Source organism: Athene noctua, chromosome 11 (assembly GCF_965140245.1).
Source record: "Athene noctua chromosome 11, bAthNoc1.hap1.1, whole genome shotgun sequence".
In the NCBI taxonomy this organism is placed as follows: domain Eukaryota; kingdom Metazoa; phylum Chordata; class Aves; order Strigiformes; family Strigidae; genus Athene; species Athene noctua.
In genome coordinates this window covers 24,902,363-24,926,617 of record NC_134047.1, presented here as the reverse complement: position 1 = coordinate 24,926,617, position 24,255 = coordinate 24,902,363, and the positions used below count along the sequence as shown (strand labels likewise).

Here is a 24,255-nt window from a genome sequence, read left to right as displayed (position 1 = left end):
AATCCTGGCAAGAATTAAAGCAGAGACAGTGTAACGAGGTGGGGAATGCTGAATTCCTGGGCCTCGCCGCTCCCCGCACAGAGGGCCCTCCAAGGCCACGCTCCGGGCAGGAGACAATGGTTCTCTCTGTGCCCGTGCCAGGGAGCACCTCCGAATTACGTCTGTCAGGCGAAGAAAGATAAAGGCACGTGGTGCTTCCAGAGCAAGATTTCAGATGGGCTGTATCAAGAAAAAAGCACAGTGAAAACTGGAGCTGATCAGCAGACAGTCTGTGCATGGTGGTGGTGGGGTGAAACGTGTGCTCCTGAATGGGGGGGAAAGCTGGAAATGGTGCCATTGCAGGAAGAAATGCCAACATTTCTTAAAATACTGGGAATTTTTTAGTATGGGACAGGACAGTATTGATGCAGGGGAAGGGAAAAAACCATAGAGATGATGGTCATTTCCCATCATTCAGTGACTCTTGGTGTTTTGAGATGGTGGTTGTGAGAAGTCAGCGCGGGCAGCCACAGAGGGAGAAGGAGGCGAGAGATGAACCTTGGCTCAGCCGTGCTGGGGGGCTGCGGGGCTGGGGGGCCGGGCCCCAGCTGCCTTGCCTCGGCCAGCAACACGCCAAGGCTTTGGGGCAGCGGCCTTGGGTCCGTCCACGGGTCCTTGGGGACTTCTGGACTGTTTTAGGGGTCTGTGGAGGGTAACTGCCAATTACGTGGGTTTGGGAATGCTCTGTGGGGACCTGGCTGCGCCCGCACGGATGAGCCTTCCTGGCTTTTGAGTTGGAGTGACCTCGTCCAGCCCTGACCCGACCTGCGAGGCTGAAAGTCCCAGAGGAGCCAGGCTCTGTTTGTTTTCCTGCGGTGGAAGAAAGTGGTTTGGTCACTTCAGGATTTTAACTTGGGCGCGCTGGTGGCCCTGGAACCGATAGTCCCTGCACGCTGCATGGACCAGAACCAGCTTTATTTCTTAGCAGTAATAGTGGTATGAGTGAGCTCATTAAAATAAAAAGGAACTGGCCCAGTTGTCATGGCAAAGCCTTGTGACGGAGGTTCTTCATCCATATTGCCTCTTGCTCTATCTGCTGCTGTCTCTGGCTTCCCTGCTGCTCTGCCTGCACCGCTGGCCCGTCTCCTGCCACAGCTCAGTCCTTGTCCAGCTCCGGCCGCGGGGCAGAGCCCCAGGTGAGCCCCCAGCCCCACATCAAGATGCCTCCCTGCTCTGCGCAAGGTGCCTGCCCAGTCATTGCAATGTGCATTTTGTTTTATTCTGCCTTAAAAACAATTGCAACCCCCATTCTTGTGAGTATTTTTAAGTGAAGTTCAAGTCATCCTCTAACAGTGATAAAAATACTACCAGTAATAGTACTTTGTGTGAAGCACTTACGAGCAGCAATTCATTTAGCCTCTGGGCAGCCATGCAGAACAGGTATTATGCTTTTCTGTAGATGGGGGGGCACGAGCAGGTGGCTTTGGGCCCTCGGGGCGTGTAAGGGCTGTGGGCCCGGGCAGTGGTCGGAGCTGGGTGCCTGGCGGCTCTCTCAGGTTTTGTGCTGGGTTTTGGGAGAGCGTCCCGCCGAAGCGTGCTTGTATGCTGGACTTTGCACCCTGTCCGTGCTCCCGTTTGCTTTAGCAGGCCCGAGTGCTGCCCTCGGGGGTGTCTGACCCCGTCCAGCTCCGGGCACCGGGACAGTGTTTGCAGGAGAGGGGTTACGGGAGTGCAGCACCTCACCTCGGGGGACCCGGGCGGGAGCCTCCGTGCTCCCCCGGTGCCTGCGCAGCCAGGGGCAGGGAGGGCAGGCTCAGCTCTGGCTGCTCTCTTGCCGCGTTTTTTTTTCCTGTTTCATGCAATCTGAGCAGAAGCCAGAAGGAGCAAGGTCACTCGCGCTCCGTTGTGGTTTGGAGCTCCCCAGCCCCCTGTCTGGGGAGGCCTTTTTAAATAATGAGAACAAAAAAAGTCCAAATGCTGACATGTCCTCACAAGCGGTAAGAATGGGGCACAGACCGCAGATTAAATGGTTTTGCAATAGTAGAAATCATCTTAAAAATACAGCCCAGCTCTGCAGGTATTTATAGCTGCTGCCCTTTCCCCGGGCAGTGGGTGCCCGTCCCACTGGGGTGGGAATTGGATGCCACTTGGCTCCAGGCGTCTTGGATATCCTTAGCGGGCGAGTTACACCCCCAGCTCCTTGCAGGTCTCCTGGTGACTTCTCTGTACAGTCAAGAATCAGAATGGAGCACACTAATAAATAAATATGGATAAGCCTGTGGTGTTGCTGGAGGGGCTGGCTGGGTGCCTCCATTGCGCTGCTGAGCTCAAGATTTCAGGCAAGGTGGTTGCCACTTCCAAAGCAGCTCTGGGAGCAAAATACATGTCTTAAGGCTTGGAAAGTCAGTGCAGAGCCACCCGTTTTGGGACAGCAGTAGCGTTCGTACAGGGCGTGCTTTGCTGCAGGAGTGAGGGAGCGCTGCCTGCGAAGCTCAGGGTTAAGCTCTTGCTGGAGCCTGGGGAGTGATGTGCTGGAGACTCCTCTGAGGACGCGTGGGTGCAGGCTGGGGGGTGCCCTCTCCCCCACACTGACGTGCTCCTGTGGGGACTTGAAAGGGGCTGGTTGCAACCAGGGGGTTTGAGCAGAGCCTCGGGGGTAAATCCCACCTTACAACAGCATCTTCCCCAGTGTGCCAGGCCACTGTCCTGCTGGCTGTGCCAGGAATTGCTGCCATCAGGAGCAATCCCAGAGCGGGGGCTGCAGATTTCCTAAAAAGACATTCTATAGAGGCACTGGGACATGCTCAGTTCCCAGGACAAGGTGGGAAAACCCTTGAACTTTGCTTCCTCTGGCCCTGTGTTCTCAGCGGTTGGGGAAAGCCTTAGAGAGCTGCTTCTTGTCTTTCCCAAGATGATACGTTACTTCTTTTTCCGGTGTTTTCTCACCAACCTTTCAGCAGTTTGGCTGGTGTTAACATATTTTAGCTGCATTAGCTTCTTTGCTGGTTAGAAAGGGCAGAAAAAAATGCTTTGACCTTGGCCCGTGTGCTGAGAACAGAGTCCAGATGCAAGTTTTTGTATCAGTAATTTCCTAGTGAAGGCTCCTGCCTCCTCCCCCCTCCCGCCTATCTGGAGTGGGTAGCATCTACGCATTTTCTGACGTGCTGTTGGGGAAGGTTTGGACAGGCCGTCTCGGCAGCTTCTCTTTTCCTCTTATAAAAGAGAGAAAAGGAGGAAAGTAATTTGTGTGCGGATCAGGTTAATTGCTTTCATCGGGGTGGCAATTAGGTGTATTAACTGGAAAATGAAATACAGCCTGCAGATATTGTTCAGATGATCTACATTTTTCTTGGATCGTGTGTGTGTGCGTGTGCGTTCGGGGGCTTGTGTCATCTTCCACCTGTGGACACAACCGTTTTGTGGTAGAACGTCTCCATCCCTCGCCCCGGTGCTGCAGGACCCCTCTGCAGGCTGGGGAGGGGACGTGCAGAAACGGGCGCTCAGCCCCGCAGTGTCCGTGGGGAGGGGGTGCTGCCACGGCTCCCCCCGGCTGGATGGGGCTCCGCGACCCTCCCCGCGGGGACTGGTGTGAGATCGGCATCGCCTCCTCGCCCTGCTCGGGCACGGAGTTGAGAACTGGCCCCCAGGTCAGCCCCTGCCCCTTCTCCCGCCGTCGCCAGCTGGGTTGAGCAGGGCCGGTCTGGGTGGCACGTGTCCCCTCCTGAGCTGGCCCCAGGCTTTGTTCCTGTGCGTGCTCGGACGCTTTGGGACGCGCGAGGTGATCTCGGCCTGTTCACATGGATTTAGCTTTCCGGTCTTCGGTTCCTTGTCTTGTTTTTGTGTCCCCTGCGGGCGGTCGGGGAAGGAAGTCTCTCCCTCTAACACGATCTTCCATTTGCAAGGAAATCTGTGACTTCCTGGTTTGCTCCTGAGTCCCCAGAAACATCTTTAAATGGTTAGGAAAAAATAATAGCAGCACAGGGATTTTCTTCCCTTTTTCATTTACAGCACAGCCCGTGCCAAACGCCAGACCCGTGTTTCCTGGCTGTTCTGGAGGTGGCTTGGCAGGGGGAGCAGAGCGGGGCAGCACCGGGCGCCCGCGGGACGGAGCATCCTCCCCCCATCACCGTGCTGAGGGTGGCACGAGGCCGGGCTGCGGTGGCAGCTGGGGGGCCTGGGGGGCCGTGGTTCTCCCTTTGTCACGCTCCACCTCTATTTCGCCACGTTGGCACGTAAACCCTTGAGTCCTGGCCTGCCTTGGAACAGTCGTCCGCATCCGGGCAGGGTGAGGTGGCGGCCGGAGGTTTGCTGGGCGGCAGCGGGCCGATCCCCCCGCGCACTGGTTTCCAGTTATCAGTGGGGGCTCTGCGGGATCCCCTGGGATTGTCGGGGAGCCCTTTGCTCCCGGCAGGGCTGAACCTGCCCTTGTGGCCGGAGGAGAGGATGGGGCTCAGCCCCCACGCACCCTCCGCCTTTCCAAGAGTTGGGGTCAAGGCAGGTGCTCGGCCGCTTCAGCAGCTTTGTCCTGAGATGATTATCCTGCTGCTCGCTTAAAAGAGAATTAAGAGAACACTCTCAAGGCTGAGAGGCCTAAAATTAGACCTGGCATCTGTGCTCTGGTTTGCAGGCAGGCTTAGAAGAAAACGATTCCTGGCTGCTTTCATTCTTTGCCTGCTCGGAAGGGCGAGGCAGAGGCAAAGCCGGCTGCTGGGCTCATAAATGATTGCCAAAGCGCCTCGGTGCTCCCAGGCCGCGGCTGCCTGGCGGGGCCACGGTGTCTGTCTGTGGTTACGGGGGTACGTCCCACACACGGCTCCCCCGAATCAGCCGCCCACTGCTGCTGCGGGGCTCTGCCCTCTGCGTCTCCATTCAGCCCACGGCACAGCCGCTCCAGCTCTCGGTGCCTCCTGTCACTGAAGGAATGTACCGGCGTCAGGGCACCGTTTCCCAGGGCCGTGCCGGGCTGGGGTGCCTCGACGTTGCCTCTGCTGCCGAGATCGGGGCTAGGAGTGCCAAGAATACTGTAGATACATGAAACCTTTGTTGCAATTTGTGTGTTTACTGTTTACGAGATGACTCAAAGCATGGTCTGCTTTGAGGGCATGGGGAGATGATATTGTTGCGTAAGTTGTGAAGTCTTCCTCCAGAAAACAAGTGGTTTGCCGGCAGAGAAGAGAAATTTTTCAGATACAGCTTATACCCGTTTCCAGACATAATAAGGAAAAACATTTTTATGCCCCTGCAGCTGTGTGTCTGCAAAGGTTTGGTTTTGGTGTAAACATGCCTAAAAATAAAGCGGTTCTGCCGGTGAGTTAGGGCATGGCTGAAGTTCCCACCTCGGCCAGCCCCAAAGCCCGGCCGCAGGCTCTCGCAGCGGCGCAGGGCAGGGCAGGGAGCTGGCAGGGAGCTGGCAGGGCTGGCAACACGTGGCCGCTGCGTTGAGTGCTGGCACCCCCGCTCTGTGAGAGGGATGCTGCGGGGCCGGGGGCTGCTCCCCGGGGCTGGAGGTTGCTTTTTCTTCCTTTCTTCCCCATCTGTCCCCAGGGCTGCTGTGCTTTGCCAGGAGGAGGAGGAGGGTGCTGGGGCAGCAGGGAGGCGGCGGAGCCGGGAGCACTGGTCCTCTGGAAGGCAGTGATGCCGCCTTTTGCTTTGTTTTTTTTGCTTTGCTGTGCAGGCGAGCAGAGCTGGCTGGCGTGGTGTGCCTGCCCGCTCGGGTGCCCCAGTGTGAGTGGTCGTTGTGGTCTTCCCTGCTGGATTCTGCTGTGTCTGCCATCTGCCCATTTTGAACTCACACTTCATCCAGTAGAGAAATAAAAATGCAGAATTTGCGGCACCAGTTTCCTTAGCAATAATTCCACTGCCAAATGCAGTGGGGAAAGTATCGGTGTTTTAAATATCTGAGTCTGGAAATGAATCCTGATGTCCCTCAGCTGGGAGCCCTCCCATTACGGAGGTTGTTCTGGTGGTCCGAGTGTGGCCCCTCTGTGCACTGACCCGTCCTTCGGTGGGAGAACGTGGCGCTGGGATCATCAGCCGGGTTTGCAGGGGCTCCCGCCGGCGCAGAGGCAGACGCCGTCCCCGGCCGCAGAGCTGGTGGCAGTTCAGTGTCCCCGGGCACGGGGAGGGCTCTTAAACCCCTGTCGCTGGTGGGGCGAGGTGTGGAGCTGTGGTCCTGCTTTCTCATCAGGGAAGAATGCGGAAGCCTGTGTTTACCAAGTCTGTGAAACTCAGGGCAGCTCAGTAAAGTGTAACACTGGGTGGGTCACGGGTTTTCTGGCCTCGCGGAGGAGCTCCCAGCAGAAGTCAGCACCTTGGCCCCAGGGATTCACTGCGTTGCTAAACCAGCTCCAGAAAGTAGAGAAAATCCGGTTTATTCTGCTGGTTCAGTCCAAAGCCTAGTCCTTCAAAACTGAGACCTATCCAGAGTTGAAAATGCCAGTAAATGTGGGAGGTTTTCTTCTGACCTGTGTAGAGAATGAGGCATGGGATAGTGTTATCCAACGGCGATTCAGTCTGGGACATCCCTTAGAGAAAGGCTGGTCAGCGGAGTTTGCAGCTCACAAATAAGCCTGGCTTGGCGTTAGTAGTCAGTTGATTTGAAATGCAGTCTGCTTTAAAAATTTAGTTATGACTTACCATAAGAGCAATTTCCATCAAATTTATGGATCCATTTGAACACAGCTTGACATATCTCAAATAAAATATTAACCCAGCATCTAATAAATAAGAAATGTGTCAGGCACCATTTTCTATGTTATAGAACAGAAAATCAAAAGTCGTGACAAACTGTGTAATTGCTTCAAAAAACAAAAGCATATTTGCTAAACAGGAGAAGGCTCTTACTAATGAAAACAACTGTCACGTCCTCTGCAGAGGCATCCGCATGGCCCTGTTAAATTGAACACTTTCTGCACGTTGCTCGGAGAGAATGTGAAGGTGGGGAACGCTACTGAGTGTGTTCTGTGGGGAAGATCACTGCAAAAGACGTAGAAAAGGTGAAAACTGATTATTTAAGTGGAGGGATCCTTGTTGTGTAATTAGATTTTGATTCCATCTGAAGTTCTGTATGACGCTGATTTGAATCAGTGCCCCTTTCTCGGCGGGGTGCAGGCGGTGCTGGAGGAGGCTCAGCTGCCTCGTCCCGCTGCCCGGGGGATGGAGGTGACTGCGGGCGCTCGGCCGGGGGGAATCGTGCCCTGAGGGTTCCCGTTGGAGGCCGGTGACGGAGCGGGTGGCACTCGCCCCGCTGCCAGGCCGGGTGGGGAGGGGCTGTCCCCTTGCCCAAGCGCGGAGGTTGCCAGCGGCCCCCGTCCTGCTGGCACCGGGACAGGTATTGTCTCTCCCCCGGCAGCTGTTGTTTTCCGCTTGGGACACGACAACCCAGCTTTGTTTTCTGGGCAGGTGATTTGTGGCGATACCTCGGGGAGCAAATGGCTGGTTCACAGGAGGTGACACGTGTCACTGGGCACACGTCTGTCCCTGCTGGCTGACCACCTCTTTGGAAGCCTCCCCTCATCCTGGTATCCTACCAGCCAAGACTCTCGGGGCAGGTGCTGTTCTACAGAGGTTTTGGGAGCAGTTTTCTGTTACCGCTGGGGATCCGCGCTGCAGACCTGGCTGTTGTGGAAAGCTGCCAAGGAACTCGCATCATCTCTTCCCAAGTGTTCCGCAAATGTCACTGCGCTTGATTTTCGAAGAGGGAAAGCTGAATATCTTCCTACAAAAGCAGACAGTTAGTACGTGGTCCTACAAGCCCAGCTGAGTACAGGAAGAGGCTTTTTAGGGGGCTGAAGCCAGTGCTCCCTGCTGGCACGAGGGCAGAGTCTTTTGGAGCGTGAAATACGTGGATCAAGAGTATCCCATTATTTGTAATTTTCTTTATAGTCACATTTTCTTTTTGTCAGCAGCGGAGTTGGTCTTGACAATGGAAGATTATGGTGTGGGTTAAACTAACTTAAAAGATATTAATCAGGACAGAGTGTTTCCTTGGGAAATGAGTAGGGCTCTCTGGGCACCAAGGACACCAAGGTCTTGTCCTTGGGGACTCCAGGTGACTGCAGTCACCAGGACGATGGGGCGTGCGGTGCTGCTGGCCTCGGGGGTGCTCGCCAGGGCCGAAGCCCGCTTGTTTTACTCCTGTTTTGCTTTCTGTCCCCTTCGTGCTTTGTAATCAGGCGAGTTCCCATCTTTATGTAACCTTGCAATATGTTTGTGCTGCCACTTTTTGTAGATACCTTCTCAGTCTGGGGAAATCAAGTGTTTCATCTTCCCTGAGCTGATTTAATTAAGCAGCTCCTTGAGCTCACTGGACGGAGATCAGTTTTGAGGCAGAAGTTCTGGCCTCAGTACTGTGTCCAGACTGCAGGCAGCTGCCTGTTGCAGAGCCCACCCGTGTGATAGAGGGGCTGCAGAACGACTTTGCCTCCTTTCACCTTTTCAATCTCCTTTTCTGCTTCTTTCTGAGGGACGACTGGAAGGTGAGAGCCAGCGCTGACCGTTAAGATCAGGCTTGGGTTGTGGCGTCCACCCTGTCAGCAGGTGTGCGGTGGCAGAGCTGGCCGGGGTGGCTGTGGGCACTGTCCCCTGGTGCTGGGGCAAGGGCCGTCCCGCTGGGCAGCTCCTGGCTGGAGCAGCCTTCCCGCAGCGCGAAGGAAAGCCGGAGGGAGAGAAGCCCTGAGCCGGGCTGGGCCTGGGCTGGTAGAGGTGAGGCTTCGGATGCGGCCGGGACCCAGTGTGAAAAATAAACTGTCAAAATTAGTGAATAGGGAGTTTGAAAAGAAAAAAGAGAATTTAATTTGGGAGATTTGAGAATGGATCTGGGCGTCTGTGCTTGTTGAAGTTATTTTGTGCCCCTTTGGCTGGGAGGCAGCCTCTGAGCTCCCGTGCCGTCCCCGCTGCCCTCTCCTCTGGAGAGCCCCAGGTCGCTGCCCCGGGTGCTCTCGGTGGGAGGACCTTCTCCAGAGGGTGTGCTAGTTCTGCCTGCCCTCGCTGCCAGGGATGTTTGGAAAACCCGTTGTCATCTGCTAATGTTTACTTAAATCCGGTGAAGATCGAGTTCCTGTGTGTGTTTACCTCGGGTGCGTCCCTGCTGTGTGCCCCGCTCCGCTCCGGGAGATGCCATCTCGCCTCCCTGCCGCCAGCAGCTACACGTGAAAACAAGGGCCGGTCAGTTTAGAAACATATTCAAGGCTGTTTAGAGAAAAGGAAATACATTTGGTGTACAGGGCTGCGTGTTTATAGGTTAAACTGCTCAAAGCATTTTGGCAGATGGGGTGCTTTCAAGTTTCCATGCAGGCCTGATCTGAAGGAGCGGGGCTTGGTGACTGGGCTGCAGGTTGGGCTCAGCTCTGGCAGGAGCCGGTGGCAGCGGAACGGGAGCGTGCGCGAGGGCCCGAGCCTCGGGCCTGCAGCAAACCCTCCGCTCGGCTAAACGTGGGGCTTGTGCCTCGACGTGAGACCTGGGTCCGGCACGAGCTGCGCGACTCCACCGACGGGAAGCCGGTTGTGTTTAATAGTGTGTTTGAAAACGTCGTGCACAGACGGTGCCGTTTTAGAGGTGACGTTTATTACCAGTAACGTCGCAGTGTCTCAGGCATGGCGGTATGGGAAAGGACGGGGCAGGGTTCTGTGTCACCCAGGTTTGTGTGCAGACGCTTACTTAGTTCATGGCTCAGCATCTTCTTGAGCTTTGTGGCCAGGCAGAGTTTCGATGCAGGGCTGTAAAGGGGCGAAACCCCCGGGCACTGTCCCCGAGGATGAGGCGTGGGGCAGAAGGTGTGCGGCTCTGGTGGGGCCGGGCTGAGCCGGGGCACACGGCGGGGGCCACGGGTGGGCAGGCAGATCCCGCTTGGGGATTCCCTGAAGGCTGGAGTCCCGGCTCTGCAGGTCCGCTGCCTTGTGCCTTAGCAGACCCGTTTGTGGACGAGGCAGGTAAACCCCAGGGCGGGTTCCACCCTGACACGGGCAGCTCGGGGGCGGCTGCGCCAGCCGCCGGCACACGGCGGTGCGGGACAGCGCGGCAGCCTGGCGCTTCCGCCGGGGGTCACGCTGCTGCAGACCTTGGCGTAATTTTAACCTGGAAAATGTAGTCAAATTTAAGAGCGAAGGAGGTGGAAATTGTGCTTGTTCGGTTATGTCAGACTGACAGAAAACAGGGAGCGTGAGGAATATGCATCGTGCTGCATTAGCACGGTGAATTGCTTAACGAATTACTCTTATGTGAGCAGGCAGGCACGGGCTGCAGAAACCGTGCAGATAAAGCAGCACTTGTACTTTTTCATGGTCTGTCTTTGGAGTCAGAAGTTCTGGGGGTGGCGGGGGGGCAGTTGTGCCTTGGCTCCTTTTGGGTAGTGTGTGCTGTCTGGTGCTGAGGCAGAAACTTTCTTTGTGGGTTGTGAGAAGTGGTTGACTTTTCTCTTATCCACGACTGCCCTTGGTTTCCTGGGTGTGTAGTGAAATCTGGGCTGTTTGGTGAAATTAACTATTGACAAACAAGTGCTTGCGTTTCCAAATTATAGTTCCTACTCTGCAGAAATATTGACATGTGGCAGGAGCTCAGCAGGCCCCCTGTTTCCTTAAAGAACCCTTCTGAAAGGAGAGTAAAATTCTTCCTGTAGCCATAAGAGAGATACAGAGGTTGTTTTTTTCTCCCCCCTGAAAACCGCCGTGCTCCTTTGTGAGCAGCCCTGACCTTGGCCTTCAAGCTGCGCGCCAGGGCTGGAATCTCTGCCCGACGTCACTGCTGCACCAGTTGTGTCTGCCCACGCCGCGCTATCTCACAGCTTTGGGTTTCTGAGCCAGTGTGACACTTGCCACATATTGGGCAAACTCTGGCCGCATCTCCTGGAGCCCTCGGCAAGGTGCTCACTGCTCGTTTTGGTCCACCTCCGTGTTCCTGGGGCTCGGTGGGGCGGGTGCAGGGGCCAACGGAGCAAAAACTTCCGCTCGGAGGGAAGCTTTTGAGCAGCCGGTGGTGAGCCTGCGGCCGAGCCCCCTCCTGGCCCTGGCACGGGGGCAGAGGAGCTGCAAGTGCTGCTGGGCCCCCCGCACAGGTGGGTGTTGGGGCTCTGCCCGGGGAGCTGCCAGTCCTCGCGCCCTGCAGCCCCCCTCAGCCCACTTTTTGGGTCGCTGCAGTGTAACTGCCTACATGTTTTGAGAACGCCCTTAAAAGGTCTCTTGGAAACTGGAAAATACATCGTGAAGGGAACCATTATCACAGCTCACTCTGAGCTGCCCATGTTTTAGATTATGTTTTGCTTACAATTTTCCCTCTAAAAAAGAAAAGGCAAATTATTGGTGTCTTTTTAAAATCAAGATGTTCCTGGGCAAATCCTTCCAGCGGGCAGCGGCTGCCAGTGGTAAAGGTGTTGGAGCACTCGGCCGAGCTGTTCCCCAAACACCCACCTCTGAGCCGACCCAGCGCGATGCTGGGGCTGAGCGCTGCCCCATGCAAACGCTGGCGGCGGGACCGTTGCACCCGGGAGCAGCCTGTCTCCGGGCCAGGATTAACCTTGAGTGTCTGCCAGCTCCCGCTGGCTTCTGTCGTGAGCGGGCAGCCGGGGCGAGATGGGCCGAGCAGGGGCTCGCTGAGCCCCCTTGGTGGGGGGATGCACGTGGGCACTAGATCCCCGTGGGCATGAAGGTGTGTTTGCACTCCCGCAGCTCTTCTCGTGCAGAAACAGCTGTTTAAAAAGCCACTCGAGTCTTAATTGTGAACCTACCTCACAGCTTTAAATAATTAAAGCCTTGAAAATCCTCTGAGGTCTTCTGGGGGTCCTGCTTCAGTCGCCACAGCAGCTGCTCCTGTGAGAGTCGCTTCTGCTCATTTCCGATCTGAAACACAGGGTGCAGAGAATAGGGAGAGCACGGTGCGGAAGGCCTTAAGGAAAGGAAAAACCAGCCTTTTTCAGATTTCTGATCACATAGAGAGGAGAAAAAATTAACGGGTCATTAGAGGAAAGCTCTGGTTCTGCTGGAATCTTAAAAAACTGCTGGATAAATAAGGCATTTTTAGCAAAGCTTTTCTGTCTGCTGTTGGTTGTTTTCCTAGCAGTGTCTGCTCTGCAGCAGCCCCTCAGGCTGAGTGCCAAGGCTCTGTAGCATTGGGTGCCCAGGGGGGACATGGGGGACCCTGGGGATGGAACAGTGGGATTGCACCGGGAGGATGGGCGAGGTGCTGGGGAGGGCGAGACAGGGAGATGTTTATTGCATCAAGACTTCGCTATGGCAGATATGTTGCAGCCGACTCTTATCTCCTTCATTTAATCAATAGTTCAAGAAAAGCCTTGGAAATTGTGATTGTCAGGGAGGGATAGTGGAGCACCATCTACAGATGAGTCACTGGTTCTGATTGCTGCTGCTAAAAAGAAATCACTCAAAATGTTTCTTGCCTGAAGAACGGGATAAAATTGCTGCTCCGGTTATTAACCTTCAATTTAGGAGGGATCTGCATAGCTCTCGTATGAGGAATGGAAGAGAGCAGCGTTCTCCAAATACACAACTGCTCGGAGGAGAGAGGTGGGCCTGGGTTTTGATCTCGGCAGTAATTGTCCCATTTCATGCTTTATTCTCGAGGGGTGAGGGGCTTAGCCAAGACAGCCGTGCTTCAGCAGAGGCAGAGCCCTGAGCTGCGCGGGAGGCGAGCCGCAGCGGTGCTCTGGTAACAGAGTTCGTCTTTGGTTGAAATGAAGCATCCCAGCTAGCTGTTCACCTGACAACAGCAACGGTCCCTGCAGTCCTCTCTGCACTCAAAAGTATTTTTCAGCCTGTGATATGGTTTAAATCAGTCCAATATTGGTTCCTTATCTGTTCTTGAGGAAACACTTCTCATTTAAAACCTGTCTCTCTTCAGTTTAATTTATGTCTCTTGGGAAAGCGGAACAAAAGGGATTTGATAGTCTGGACTGAAGAAGATACTCATTACCCAAATGAAAATATCTGATCAAAAGCTGGTAACCAGGCAGCCGCCCCTACGTGGGTGCATTGTTGTCCTTGCCACAGTTCTCCTTAAGAGTGATTGCTCTTTAAGCTGTCGCTCTAGGAGTGGTTTTAAGTCCTGTTGTCCCTGGGACTGCTCCTTGTGCAGTGCACGTTGTACTCCCACCTTTTGGGAGTAGTGAGATGAGGTGGGGGAGAGGGGTGGGAGCGGTGGGGGGCTGCGTGGGGCCGCTTACCCCGGTACCTGCCTCAGCCTCAGCCGGGCCAGTGCCAGGCAGAGCTTAGCAGAGGTGGAAACCCCAGTGGAAGGTTAGGTCAGACAACGCACATATCTTTCCTTCATTAACCCTTGGCGTTGCCAGCTGCCCTTTCGGGCCGTGGGATGTCCCCCTGCTTGCCCGGAGGGGCCGAGCTGCCTGCGGAGCCGTGGGCTGGGGACGGGTGCTGGCCACGGGCGGCAGTCGGGGCTGAGGAGCAGGACAGTGTTCCCTTGCTCCGGGGTCTGCGTTAGTGTGTGACCGCTTTTTCTAAAAGTTCCAGGGCTTTTCAGAAGGTTCGCGATATGGGTTCCAGCTGCCATCTCTCCTAGGGCTGTTTTCTGTTTCAGTGGATTTGGGGTTTATTCATACTGTGGGCCCAAATGGGGCCTTTTCTGAGTATAAAGATTTTTTCCAAGAAATCCCGGTGTTGTCACATTTGCTCTTAATATAATTTTATTTCTAAGAGCTTGCCTGCAAGCATTCAAACAATACTACAAACCGAAGGCAGATCTAATTTTGACCAAAAAGTTGCGGTGTCCTACTGACTGTTACAAGCTAATTGCCTCACTCAGCGTTTCGACAAAAAACAAGTTTTAACAAGTAAAATCCTATTGCTCCACGTCCTGCCTGGACACGCGCTGACTTGTGGCTCTGACAAGCACCTCTCCCGCTGCCCTGCCTTCCGAGGGAGCAGCTTCTCCGGAGATCTGCGGCAGCGTGTGCCGGGAGGGGGGCGGCGGGACGGGACCGCCGGAGGGGAGGGTTTGGGTGTGGGATGGAGGGAGGCAGGAGGACGGTGCGGTCGGGGCGCAGGGCTGTCTCTGGGCATGGCCCTGGTCCTCTCCTTGTGCTTGGCACCTGCTCGGGTTGTGCCAGGGCCGCAGGAGGCCCTTTGTGATTTCCCAGCACAACTTGGAAGAGGTTGTGTCAAATCTGGGGCTTGGGGAAAGCAGCGATGGGCCAGGATAGCCCCGGTGGTGGTGGGAGGCTGCACTCTACCCCTGCTAATAGCTGGTTTCCATCCCCATCCTTGTTCCCAGCTGCCCAGAGTGAAAACCCAACCTGGGGTTTTCAGACTACTGAGCCGGCGAGTGGAAAATGAGAAGCTCTGTAATCCCCACTGACCCACTTCCAGCATTTAGTCGCAGTTATTATAGGGCAGACCCTGTGACTTTTATTTTTGTCTCTGAGGTTCGTTTCTGCCCTTCGGTGGTTGGCAGCGCCATGCTCTGCCCACGGGCCGTGCCAGGGCAGGGACCTCGGTGATACTGTCCCGGTGTGTCCCGTGTGCCGGGAGGGGCAGAGGCAGTGCCTGTGGTCACGGGGAGGGAACAAACAGGAGTCCTGGGACACGGCCACAGCAAATGCGTTAACGTTTTCACCAGAGGCTTCTGGCTGGGTTTAGTAGTCATGTGGATGAGCAAGGTGTCCTGGAAAGAGGTTCAGTCCAGCCGTTGCTGGGTATTGAAAGAGGAAGTAGGTAGAAAACAAGCAAGACAAAAAAGAATAGTTTAAGGGAGTTTGATAGCTTAGGAAAAATTAATTTGTTTAACTTAAGAATCAAAAGGATAAATTCATCTGTAGTGAAGTGGCACAGTGACCTTAATGGAGTGGGATCACGTGGCTTAATGAGCATGCAGAGCCCTTCTTTGATGTCTGGGCCTCGCTGCTGAAGCCAAAATTACACAAACACGGCAACAGCTGGTCCCAGTCCCCTTCCCGTCCTGGGCTGTGCCGTCACCGTGCCTGTACTTTGCCACACGTTGTCACACGTTGTACCGGTGTCAGGAGGGCATCCCAGTGTGGTCTTCTGCATGGGCCTAGCAAGGCTGGGCTTAGCCATTGCCTTTTCCTAATCAGTGCTTGGCTTGTCCTGTCACTGGAGTCGGGGGTTTTGCCATGAATGTTCTCCCACGTGCCATCTGCTGGGCTCGCCCATAGCTCATCTGATCCTCGTTTGCTGACCCTTCCCCTTCTTCTCTTCCTGTTTTACACTGCAGGCTGGAGACTGGCCATGAACACATCTTGCCCATTGACTATTACTTTCCACCTCAGAAGACTTGCCTGATCTGCGGAGATGAAGCATCTGGGTGCCACTATGGAGCCCTCACTTGTGGCAGCTGCAAAGTCTTCTTCAAACGGGCGGCTGAAGGTAATGCGTGCAGAGAGGGGAGGGGAAACCACTCCCGCCTCCAAGCGTGGGCTTTCTCTACCCTGACACAAGTTCTCTCATCAGCGGTCAAGTCATTAAGTGCTGGAGGCATCTGCAGCATCACACGTTTTCCCTCCTGCTGAGAGAGGTTGAGCGGCCTTGCTGTGGGCAGCCAAGAGTGGTGGGGACTAAAGTCTCTTAAACTAGTACAGGAAAAAATTAAAGGATAAATTGATTTCTTTGCCTTATATTTGTCATTCAACATTACAGATTGCCCTCAGAAAGCAGCCAAACCAGTTTGCCAAAACACAGTCCTTCTCAATGCCTGATTATCCTGGTGACCTAGTGAGACCCCGGCGCAGTCAGTTCCTGCTTCTCCTCTTGACTCTCAAGGGTGCTTCAAGGTCCCGTGAGCCCTCCTGCGATCTCAGACCTACAACTCCACACTTAGGGGATGCTTTTCCTCTCTTGCATCCCTTTCAGAGGGTCACTTCTCTCAATACCCGCAGAATGGCAGAATCATCTGTCCATCAAGAGCCGTGCTCTGACCTTGGTGTCCATGGTCCTTCTCCCCAACCCCTGAGAAGGCAACTTCTCCTTCGTGTCCAGCTCTGTAGTGCCAGACTCTCCAGAGATAAGCGTGAGCCCAGATGTTCCCTCTCAGTAGCAAGGTCTCAGTACAGCTTTCCGTGGTAATTAGCACGTGGGAGGACCCAGCTCAGCTGCTTCCTTGGGCTGTGGGGCAGCAGCGTCTGGTTTCTCACAGCAGTTAAGAGTCACGATTCCCTGGCAGCAGAGTGAGAGTCAGACAGCCTGACTGTCCAGTAACATAATACGCCTGTAAATCACTCATCTGACTTGTTTTCTGGAGTGATGAACCAACGCAAACCCTCATTCTTCCTCGGTGCTGACAGGGTTTGTTCAGAGCACTGGCACAGCGTTGGCCCCCCCGGGAGAGGGAGCACCGCCACTCCCAGCCAGCCTCACGTCACCCCTCTGTCGAGCAGAGGTCCCTCACTGATGGGGGCTCGCTTGCCGTTGTCACAGCACCGCTTCCAGGTTAATGCTAGCGTTATCCGGCAGCGGGGAGGAACCGGGGCTGTGCCTGAGAGGACAGCGGCATCCTGCTGCTGTAACAGGACAGGCAAGTAACGTTAGTGATAGTAGGTTTGGCCTGTTTTCCCCAAGTAAATAATTTACAGAGACGTCTCTTTGCTATACACCAGCTCTGTGAAGCCAGATTGGCTCGTGCAGCCAGAGGAAATGGCAGGTGCTGGTTTAAGTCAGCAAGTTACTGTTGATTTCTAGTAAGTGGCGTCTTGGCTCTCTCTGTCAGAGAAAGTGCTGATGAGACGCCCCGTGTGAGCTGGCGGGTCCCGCAGCGCGGTTCCTCTGCACCGCGGTGGGCCCCATCCTGTGCGGGGCCAGCGGGCGGGCAGGGGCTGCGAGGGGGCAGCCAGGGCTGGGGTGGTGTTCCCTCTCCTGACTGTGCTGTATCATTGGTTAAAATGGTTTTTATGCCTCTTCTTAGTGTTTAAACCTCGAGGTATCGCAGAGGGTTAAGTGTTTGCTTGCTTAGGGGTGGGCAGCAGCAGCGCTTTGCCCTTGCCCTGGATGAGACCGTGGAGCAAAGTGTGTCTGCAGTGAGGACCCACCTGGGTGTGAGGTTTCATCTTATGTTACCCTGGGGTACATGGATAGAGTCTTTATTCTGGGGAAGAGGCAATAAATCAGACTCCTTTACAGATAATGAAGACAGGGTGGTGATGTAGGTGATGGTTTCTATCTGAGCTTTTGGTGATTTTCCAGGCAGACCTTTCCTTCTTAAAGCTGAGGAGCAATATTGAAAGCTGGTATTTCAGTGTGTTCTCATATTTTAAAATCTGTAGAATGCATCTCTGAAAACCTTAGGTCACCTTTGGAGACTTTTTACAACATCAAATCATAAAGCTTCCCTAATGAGGAAAGGACCTCTTTCTTCTGCCCCTGTCACCTTCCTGTTCCTGGTGTAACCCCGCAGCCTCTTGTCGGGCAGGAGAAGCAGTGGCCTGGGAGCTGGAGAGCAGCACAAACAGATCACCTCGGCGGGAGTGGAGAGGAGCTGGTTTGTCTTTTATCATACTTTTTTCCTAATATCTTCCTAATATACTTATTTGGCAGTAATTCAGGGATATTTAAGAACGTTTTAGAGACATGCCTTCTAAGGGATTAGAAGGGGAAAAGATTTTTTTTAAACAGAAAAAAAGTTACGACATTGATTCCTTTTCTCTTTTGGAACACGCTGAGGGATTCCTGCAGTTTCCAGTAGAGCAGATCACCCCTGCTTTGATAAAATGTTTGACAGATTTGAGGTTTTTATGCAAGCTCGGGTCCAACCAGCCCTTCCAGAAAGTTGCTGGAAGAGTTAACAGAGAAGTGATGAATATTTTCCTGATCTCTTTCCGTCAGCTCTCTCAATTTATAGACTCTCTCTAGATGTCCAGGTTATATATAGGCCAGCTCTGAAATGCACCCTGCAGATTCTCCAGCTCTGATGTGGATGTCCTTACTTGCATGGGCAGCCTCCTTTCTGTAGCCAAACCTGGCATTTGTCTCTCCCCTCCTGTCACCCCGCTCTGGTGTCCCAGCACTGAGGGATCCAGGGGGTTGGGGCTCGCTGCCCCGGCGAGAAGTGCTGCGGCTCCTCTGCAGCCTGCGCAGGAGGACAACTCCTCCTCTAATTCCTCTTTCTCCTACAGTAACAAAGATTTGTAGACAAAAAGTACATCCACCTCAGCACAGATTTTGGGTTTTCTTGACACAAGTAGGCAGGGCATCGCTTCGCAGGGTTAGGGTGGCTTGGATGGGTTGAAGACATCGGGGCTTGGTCTCCTGATACCACACTTGTGCCTGAAACAGAAACATGCTTTGAACTCGACCGCTTCCAGATCAGCTGGCAGTCCAGAGGCTCCTGTTGTCACATCCCTTCCAAGGAGGGAGTAATTTTTGTGTCCTCTGCATCCATCCCTGAAAAATGGTAGGGCCTCCTTGTCCCTCCGAGGCTGCATGCGGCCTGATGGCCACTTCAGAGCTGCCTCCGCACAGGACTGGGGCGCCCCAGGCTGTGTTCCTGATGGGACTGCCTTTAAATAGCAGAGAGCTAAATGAAAAAAATAACATGGTATTTGGTGAATTTCCTAGAGGGCTAACGGCCAGAGTGCTGTGCAGCCTGTTCCAGTTCCCTTCCAGTCACTTTCCATATGGCTCGTTGCTCCGTGCCCATCCTGCTGGGATTAGCCTCGCACCAGAGAAACGCCTCTGGCCCAGCTCCACAGTTTCTTGCCAGTTTCCAAGATGACAAGTTAAAGTGAACCAATTTCAGAGACACCACCGTGGTTTAAAATGCTCTGTTCTCCTTGCCGTGGCTGATTGGACTGTGCAGGAGTGTCGGGTCTCCAGAAGACCCCCGTGGTGCTGCGCCTGCCGGTCTTGGGCACTGCCTGCCAGGGGGGATCGCTCTTCCCCCCCCTCAGCGCCCACAGACCAGCTCCCCAGCACGGCCGTGCTTCTCGGGGGACCCGGTACGTCGGGGGGTGGCAGCTCCCCGTGCTGTGCCACTGACAGGCAGAGAACAGGCAGAGAACAGGCAGACGCCACAGCAGTTGGAGTCTGAGGCAGTTTGACCTCAGACCGGCTCAGGAGCTAAAGAATTGCAGGCTTGTTGCCAGAGAGCTGAGCAATTAGAATATTTTCGCTTGCTGGGTTCAAGCATCTTTAAAATAAAGTCTTTTCAGTTTGCCCCGTCCTGTAGTTGTTCCCTTCAGCCTTGGTTTGCTCCAGGCCCCTCACTAGACTCTGTACGGAGCCGTTACCTGCCTGTGCTGGTACTCCACCAACATCTGTAACTTCCGTGCTTGTGTTTTTCTGGCTTGCTAATGTTTTCACCTGCAGCCCATTGTTTCTGGAGAGCTTCCCCCCTGCTCTTCCCGCAGAGCCAGCCCCCGCAGGCTGCTGGTCGCTGCCCTGAGAAGGAAGAACTGGGGCTGGTGCTGAAGCCCGCCCAGTGTCACTGGAATGATGCTTTCCTTTTCTTTAGCCTTCTGGTAAATACAGGGGACTATTAAGAAAAGGACTTTGCAGAGATCATTTATTAATAGTGGCTCAGTGTTTGTTCCCGAAGGTTCATAGCTGTGCCCTCTTTGGTTATTCGAATGGGGGCATAAAGCGGGAACTTCAGGGCAGTCCCAGCACCAAGCCCAGCTCTTGCCCCAGCCCAGCTGGTGACAGCAATGGGGACCAGGGTTTTTAGAGAAGAGCACTAGAGACCCTGAGGTTACGTGAGACCCTGGGGGGTTTGCTTTCTCAGAAAGCTTGGCCTTATCCCCCAGCTGTTAGAATGTAGTTTATGCCCTGAAGTACAGGATGTGTCTCTTCCAAAAGGCATTTAATGGGTTTTCACATTCACAATCGTAAATCTTACTCCAGACGTTGGCGCAGATTGCTTTCTGGAAGAGAAAGCTACTCTAGGCACAGCGACTCATGTGGCAACAGGCTTTTGGTTAAATACTTCCCTGGATTGAGCAACTCATCTTTCTCCATAAATCTTTATTTTCAGTTGAGACTGGGGAGCTGCTCTTCCCCCCCTGCTCCTGATGTTCGCCGCAGTCCCAGGCCAGGAGCGGGAGGACTCGGGGATGGCAGAAGCATCTCCCTGCCTGGTGCGAGGCCGGAGGGGAGAGAGCCCGAGCTGGGGGGGCTGTGGGACAGCAGCGTGTTCGTGGTGTGTGCTGGGGGGTGCTGCAGCAGCGGCAAGAGCCTCAGCTGTGCAGGCTGATCCCGGGGGTCCCTGCTGGGCTGATGTAGGAGGGGGGTGCTGAGTACCCCCGTAACTTCCCTGCTCACCTGCAGGTGTCTGGATCGGCATGGGGGGAGAGGGCTCTTCTCCAGGGTGCATCTGCCCTGTTGCCAGCTGGGGAACTTTGTCTGAGGCTGAGGCCTTGCCAGCGTCCCCGTGTGAAGGCGGCCTGGGCGATGGATGGGCTGTGCAAAGAGCAGGACTGCTGGGTAAAGTGGGAGAGTGTGTTTAAAGTTTAGACCCGTGCTTACAGGTTTGCAAAGCAAGAGCCTTTGATTTGGAGTAATATGAGAAAGTATTGTTTGCAGGAAAGGAGAAAAAAAATCATTCCAGTGCTCAGCTCAATAAAAGAAAAATCAGTGCATTTATCTTTATTTAAAGAACAGCTGATTGTAAATGTCTCGGCTTGTTCTTAAATGAAAAGAGTAAATTATCCTGAAATTAAAAACAAGTCTCTGTATATGAGGAGTTACTTAAGGCAGATGGAACCCGTGTGTATCCCAGCTACCCCCTACTGCCAGTGGCACCTTCTCCTCCGTAGCAGGGCTCAGGTGCCGTGGCCGTGCCAGAGCCGCCCGCCGGGAGGGGAGGCTGGAGCGCGTGGGGGAGCAGCCGGGGGCTGTGGGGGTCCCGGGGGGGTTCCCGCGGCCCATGGGGCGAGCGCAGGCGGCTCAGGGTGGGGATGGCATCGCTGGGGCGGTGACACGGGCCCTCTCCCAGGTCATGGGTTCGTTTCACAAAGCGTATCCACGGCCGGGGATAGCAGTGACGGGGCGCTGGGTTTCTCCGGTAATTAAAAGGGGAATCTCTACACCCCTGCAGATTAGGAGGCGATGTGCAAGCGGCTTATTCTCACGCTGAGCAGAAGCAGGCTCATGAATAGCCACTGCATGACCATTTGTTTCCCTTTTTGTTAATGCCTAACAGCTTAAAATAAACAGTGCCCGACTACGCACGCACAATTAACAGAAAACCTGTTCCTGCCTCAAAGAGTTTATTTTGTGAACCAGGAAGCGGCCCCTCACTATTTCAGCAAAATCCCTGTACCATGACTGTGGGGTGAGTTATTGACTGCAACTTAAAAGCTGCGTTCACCCGAGCCCGTCGGCAGGGAGGTGAAGTTGTCCCAGAGCCTTTTGTCAGGTGCCCGCTCTGTGCGCGGTGAGCCGGGGGGCTGGGGGGGTCGCTCCCCCTCCCGTCCCTCCCCAGCAGTGCCGGGGGGAAGCGGCTGCGGTCCCAGCGCGGCCGTTTTGAACTCGTGGTAGTTTTGACAGGCTCTGGAGCATCCCAGTGTCTGATGCTGGCGCAGGACGGGAGTCCTGCAGTGCAGCTGGCGGGGAAGGAGAGGAAAATCCCCCTGCAGCTCCCGGCCGATGCCTCGGAAGGTGGGGTGTCCATCCCTGTTTGATGTCCACACCTAAAGAGCTTGAGTGGAGCGAGGATGGCCTCGGCACTTGTTTCCCATAGCACAAAAATAACTCCAAGTAACCCAGTTTCCGCTGAAGTTGTTTATTACTCAGCCTCTGCACTGAACTGTTGAAAGGGAGGATGGTGCTTGTGTTCCCTGGGATTTGGTGTAATCGGTGCTTCTTTCCAGGCTCGTCTAAGTGTCCTTAACACTGGTAATGAGCCGGGGAGCGGGGTGAGAAGAGGCGCTGATGGCAGTGGTGTTAAAAGGGTTTAAGAGGCAGGTGCTGCAGGTAATGCGCTCCTGCCCCATTATGTCTCCAGTCTTAACAGCTGAGGCACTGGGGGCTGTGATGACCAGATTTAATGGGGAAGACTCTCAGAAGTTCAAACCTGCGGCAGCAGCTGAGCCCTGGAAGGACTTTCCTGCTGGTAGCTGGTGCCGGGGGGGCGTCACTGGGCTCCCCCCGCCCCAGGGTGCAGAGAGGGGGCTGCTGGCTGCAGCTGCGGTGGGGTCTGTGGGAATGGGTTGCTAAAATTTGGCTGCTTTTTCTGATTCCCATATCTTCAGAAGCTGTGGATGTGCGTGTGTGGGAGGTGGGCAGTTGTTAAATCAGTGCACCAAAATCAGCGCTTCTCTTGTCAAAACTGGTACGTTAAGCAGTTACATTCAACCTCATCCTGCTAATGGATCTCTGGTGACTCCAAAGGGCTATTTCTGTAAGAATATAGAAAGCGAACACTTGCAGGATGATAAATAAAGATTAAGCTGGGTATAGACTGATTTCCCATGTAGGCCACTTTCACAGAGGCTGAGGTGCACAGCTCTATTATTTCCCAAGACTGCTTTACTGTGGAACAGTATGGAGAACATCAGATAAATCCTGAGCCAATAAACATGTTTAGACTTGACAAGAAAACAAATGACTCAGGAAGGAAAGTTCATTCTTGGCATGTCTAGCAGAGGAGGCAGTGAAAAGAAGAGCTGAGGTCTGGAGCTCTAAGGACCATGCTCTAAACGAGCAGAAAGGTGAGTCTAGGATACTGATTAGCCTGACAATAAGTAGCTCCTGGATTTTCTGCAAGCCCCCCTAAAGCTGCTGCTGGGCAGGGTCTCCCTTACAGGGGATCACTGGTCCCAGTTTCCCCCTGGCTGGCTGTGGGAGCAGCCCAGGGGATCAGGGGACGGGTGCCAGCCTGACGTGGGACCCACGGTGGCAGAGCCTGTGGGGCAGCAGCTCCTTGTGCAGCCAGTTCCCAACCCCGGTGCCTGCAACCTCCAGACAACAAACCCAGTATTGATGGGTGGCACAAAAACCAGCTCAGCCCCCAAAGGCACTGTGAAGAGAGTCGTGGTTGCAGAGGGAGGGCCGCTGGCTGGGGACTGCATTCAGCAGACAGGGGGTAAGTGCTGTGGCAGGAGGTTCACACTGTGCTTTGAAGGTGTTCTGGGAGAAAACCAGCTCGTCACAGCAAAAAGCCAATCAATAGATGTGTGACGACTGAAAAATGAGACCCAAACTGTCCGTATTTCATTACTTTTTAAATGCTGTTTCTGGACTGCTTCTGCTGGGCTGCACACCGCAGAGTGGTTTTGCTCCTTGGGGGGGGTGGTGTAAAAGCCCCTAGGATGCTGCCTGCGGCGGGGGGGCAGGCAGAGAGCGGCTGCTGGGGGCGAGACAGCACCCGGCTCCGTACAGGGTGTGTTCATCTGGCACTGAACAGCTCCTGGGGCTGTTCCCCAAAAGATACCAACTTCCAACAGAAATTTTCCGCTGGGGGTTAACTGGGAAACCAGCACTGATATGCTGCTTCTCTCCCTCCTCATCCAGTGGGTACCCACCACCCATCTGCCGTCTCCTCTGATGTTTGTAGGTAAACAGAAGTACCTCTGTGCCAGCCGGAACGACTGCACCATTGACAAGTTCAGAAGGAAAAACTGCCCGTCCTGCCGCCTGCGGAAGTGCTACGAAGCTGGGATGACTCTCGGAGGTACTGTCCGAATCACCGCGCTGGGCCGGGGCGGCCGGGCTGAGCCTCCGGACAATGGATGGGCTTGGCTAGGAACAGTCAGTAAATGGCCGAAAAAAAGAGGCTGATGGAGCGTAATGAGCTTTGGGAAGCATTTGCGGGTTTCTAATACCAGAACTGTGAATTTCATTAAACTTTTGTTTGCGTTTCAGGAAACATCCTTTTCCTTAATTTAAATCCTTGTTAATCTGAAAAAATGTAAACGAGCGGGGTAAACTGGATTCTCACTCACACCGCAGCCTCTTGAACAGGGCACTCCCATTTTAAGATGATTTTTCCCTGGCAGAAAGGGGCGTTTTTCTTTATAAAAATACACCTCCAATATTTTTCTTCACGGAATGGAAGTTGCTCCTGTGTCACCAGTAAAGAGCCTTGTTACAGTTCGTCTCTGTTCCATAACCTGTAGCTCTACCAAAACCTGTTAGCGTGCCCGTATCCAAAATCTGAGGTTTTCTGCTCAAAATCTAGAAGCCACAATGTAGATCACTGGGTGGCTCATCTTTGAGTTCACTTGGTGTGAGAGTGAGGAAGCAAATACCCTGAAAACCAGGGCTGATGGATGTGACCCAGGATGAAAAGGCCCCTGGTAACGGGGGCCTTCCCCTTGCCCACCCTGCCCGTGGCAGCCCGGGGACTGAGGAGCCACACCAGCTCCC

At 54.3% G+C, this 24,255-nt stretch overlaps 1 protein-coding gene across 1 annotated transcript in view; it reads left to right on the top strand.

The window, feature by feature from the left end:
- AR (androgen receptor) overlaps positions 1 to 24,255 on the top strand; it is a 49,343-nt gene that overhangs the window by 6,351 nt on the left and 18,737 nt on the right. Inside the window, exons 2-3 of the mRNA XM_074915223.1 lie at positions 15,176 to 15,327; positions 23,444 to 23,560. Coding sequence (XP_074771324.1) covers positions 15,176 to 15,327; positions 23,444 to 23,560 — 269 coding nt within the window. The remainder of the gene's footprint in view (positions 1 to 15,175; positions 15,328 to 23,443; positions 23,561 to 24,255) is intronic.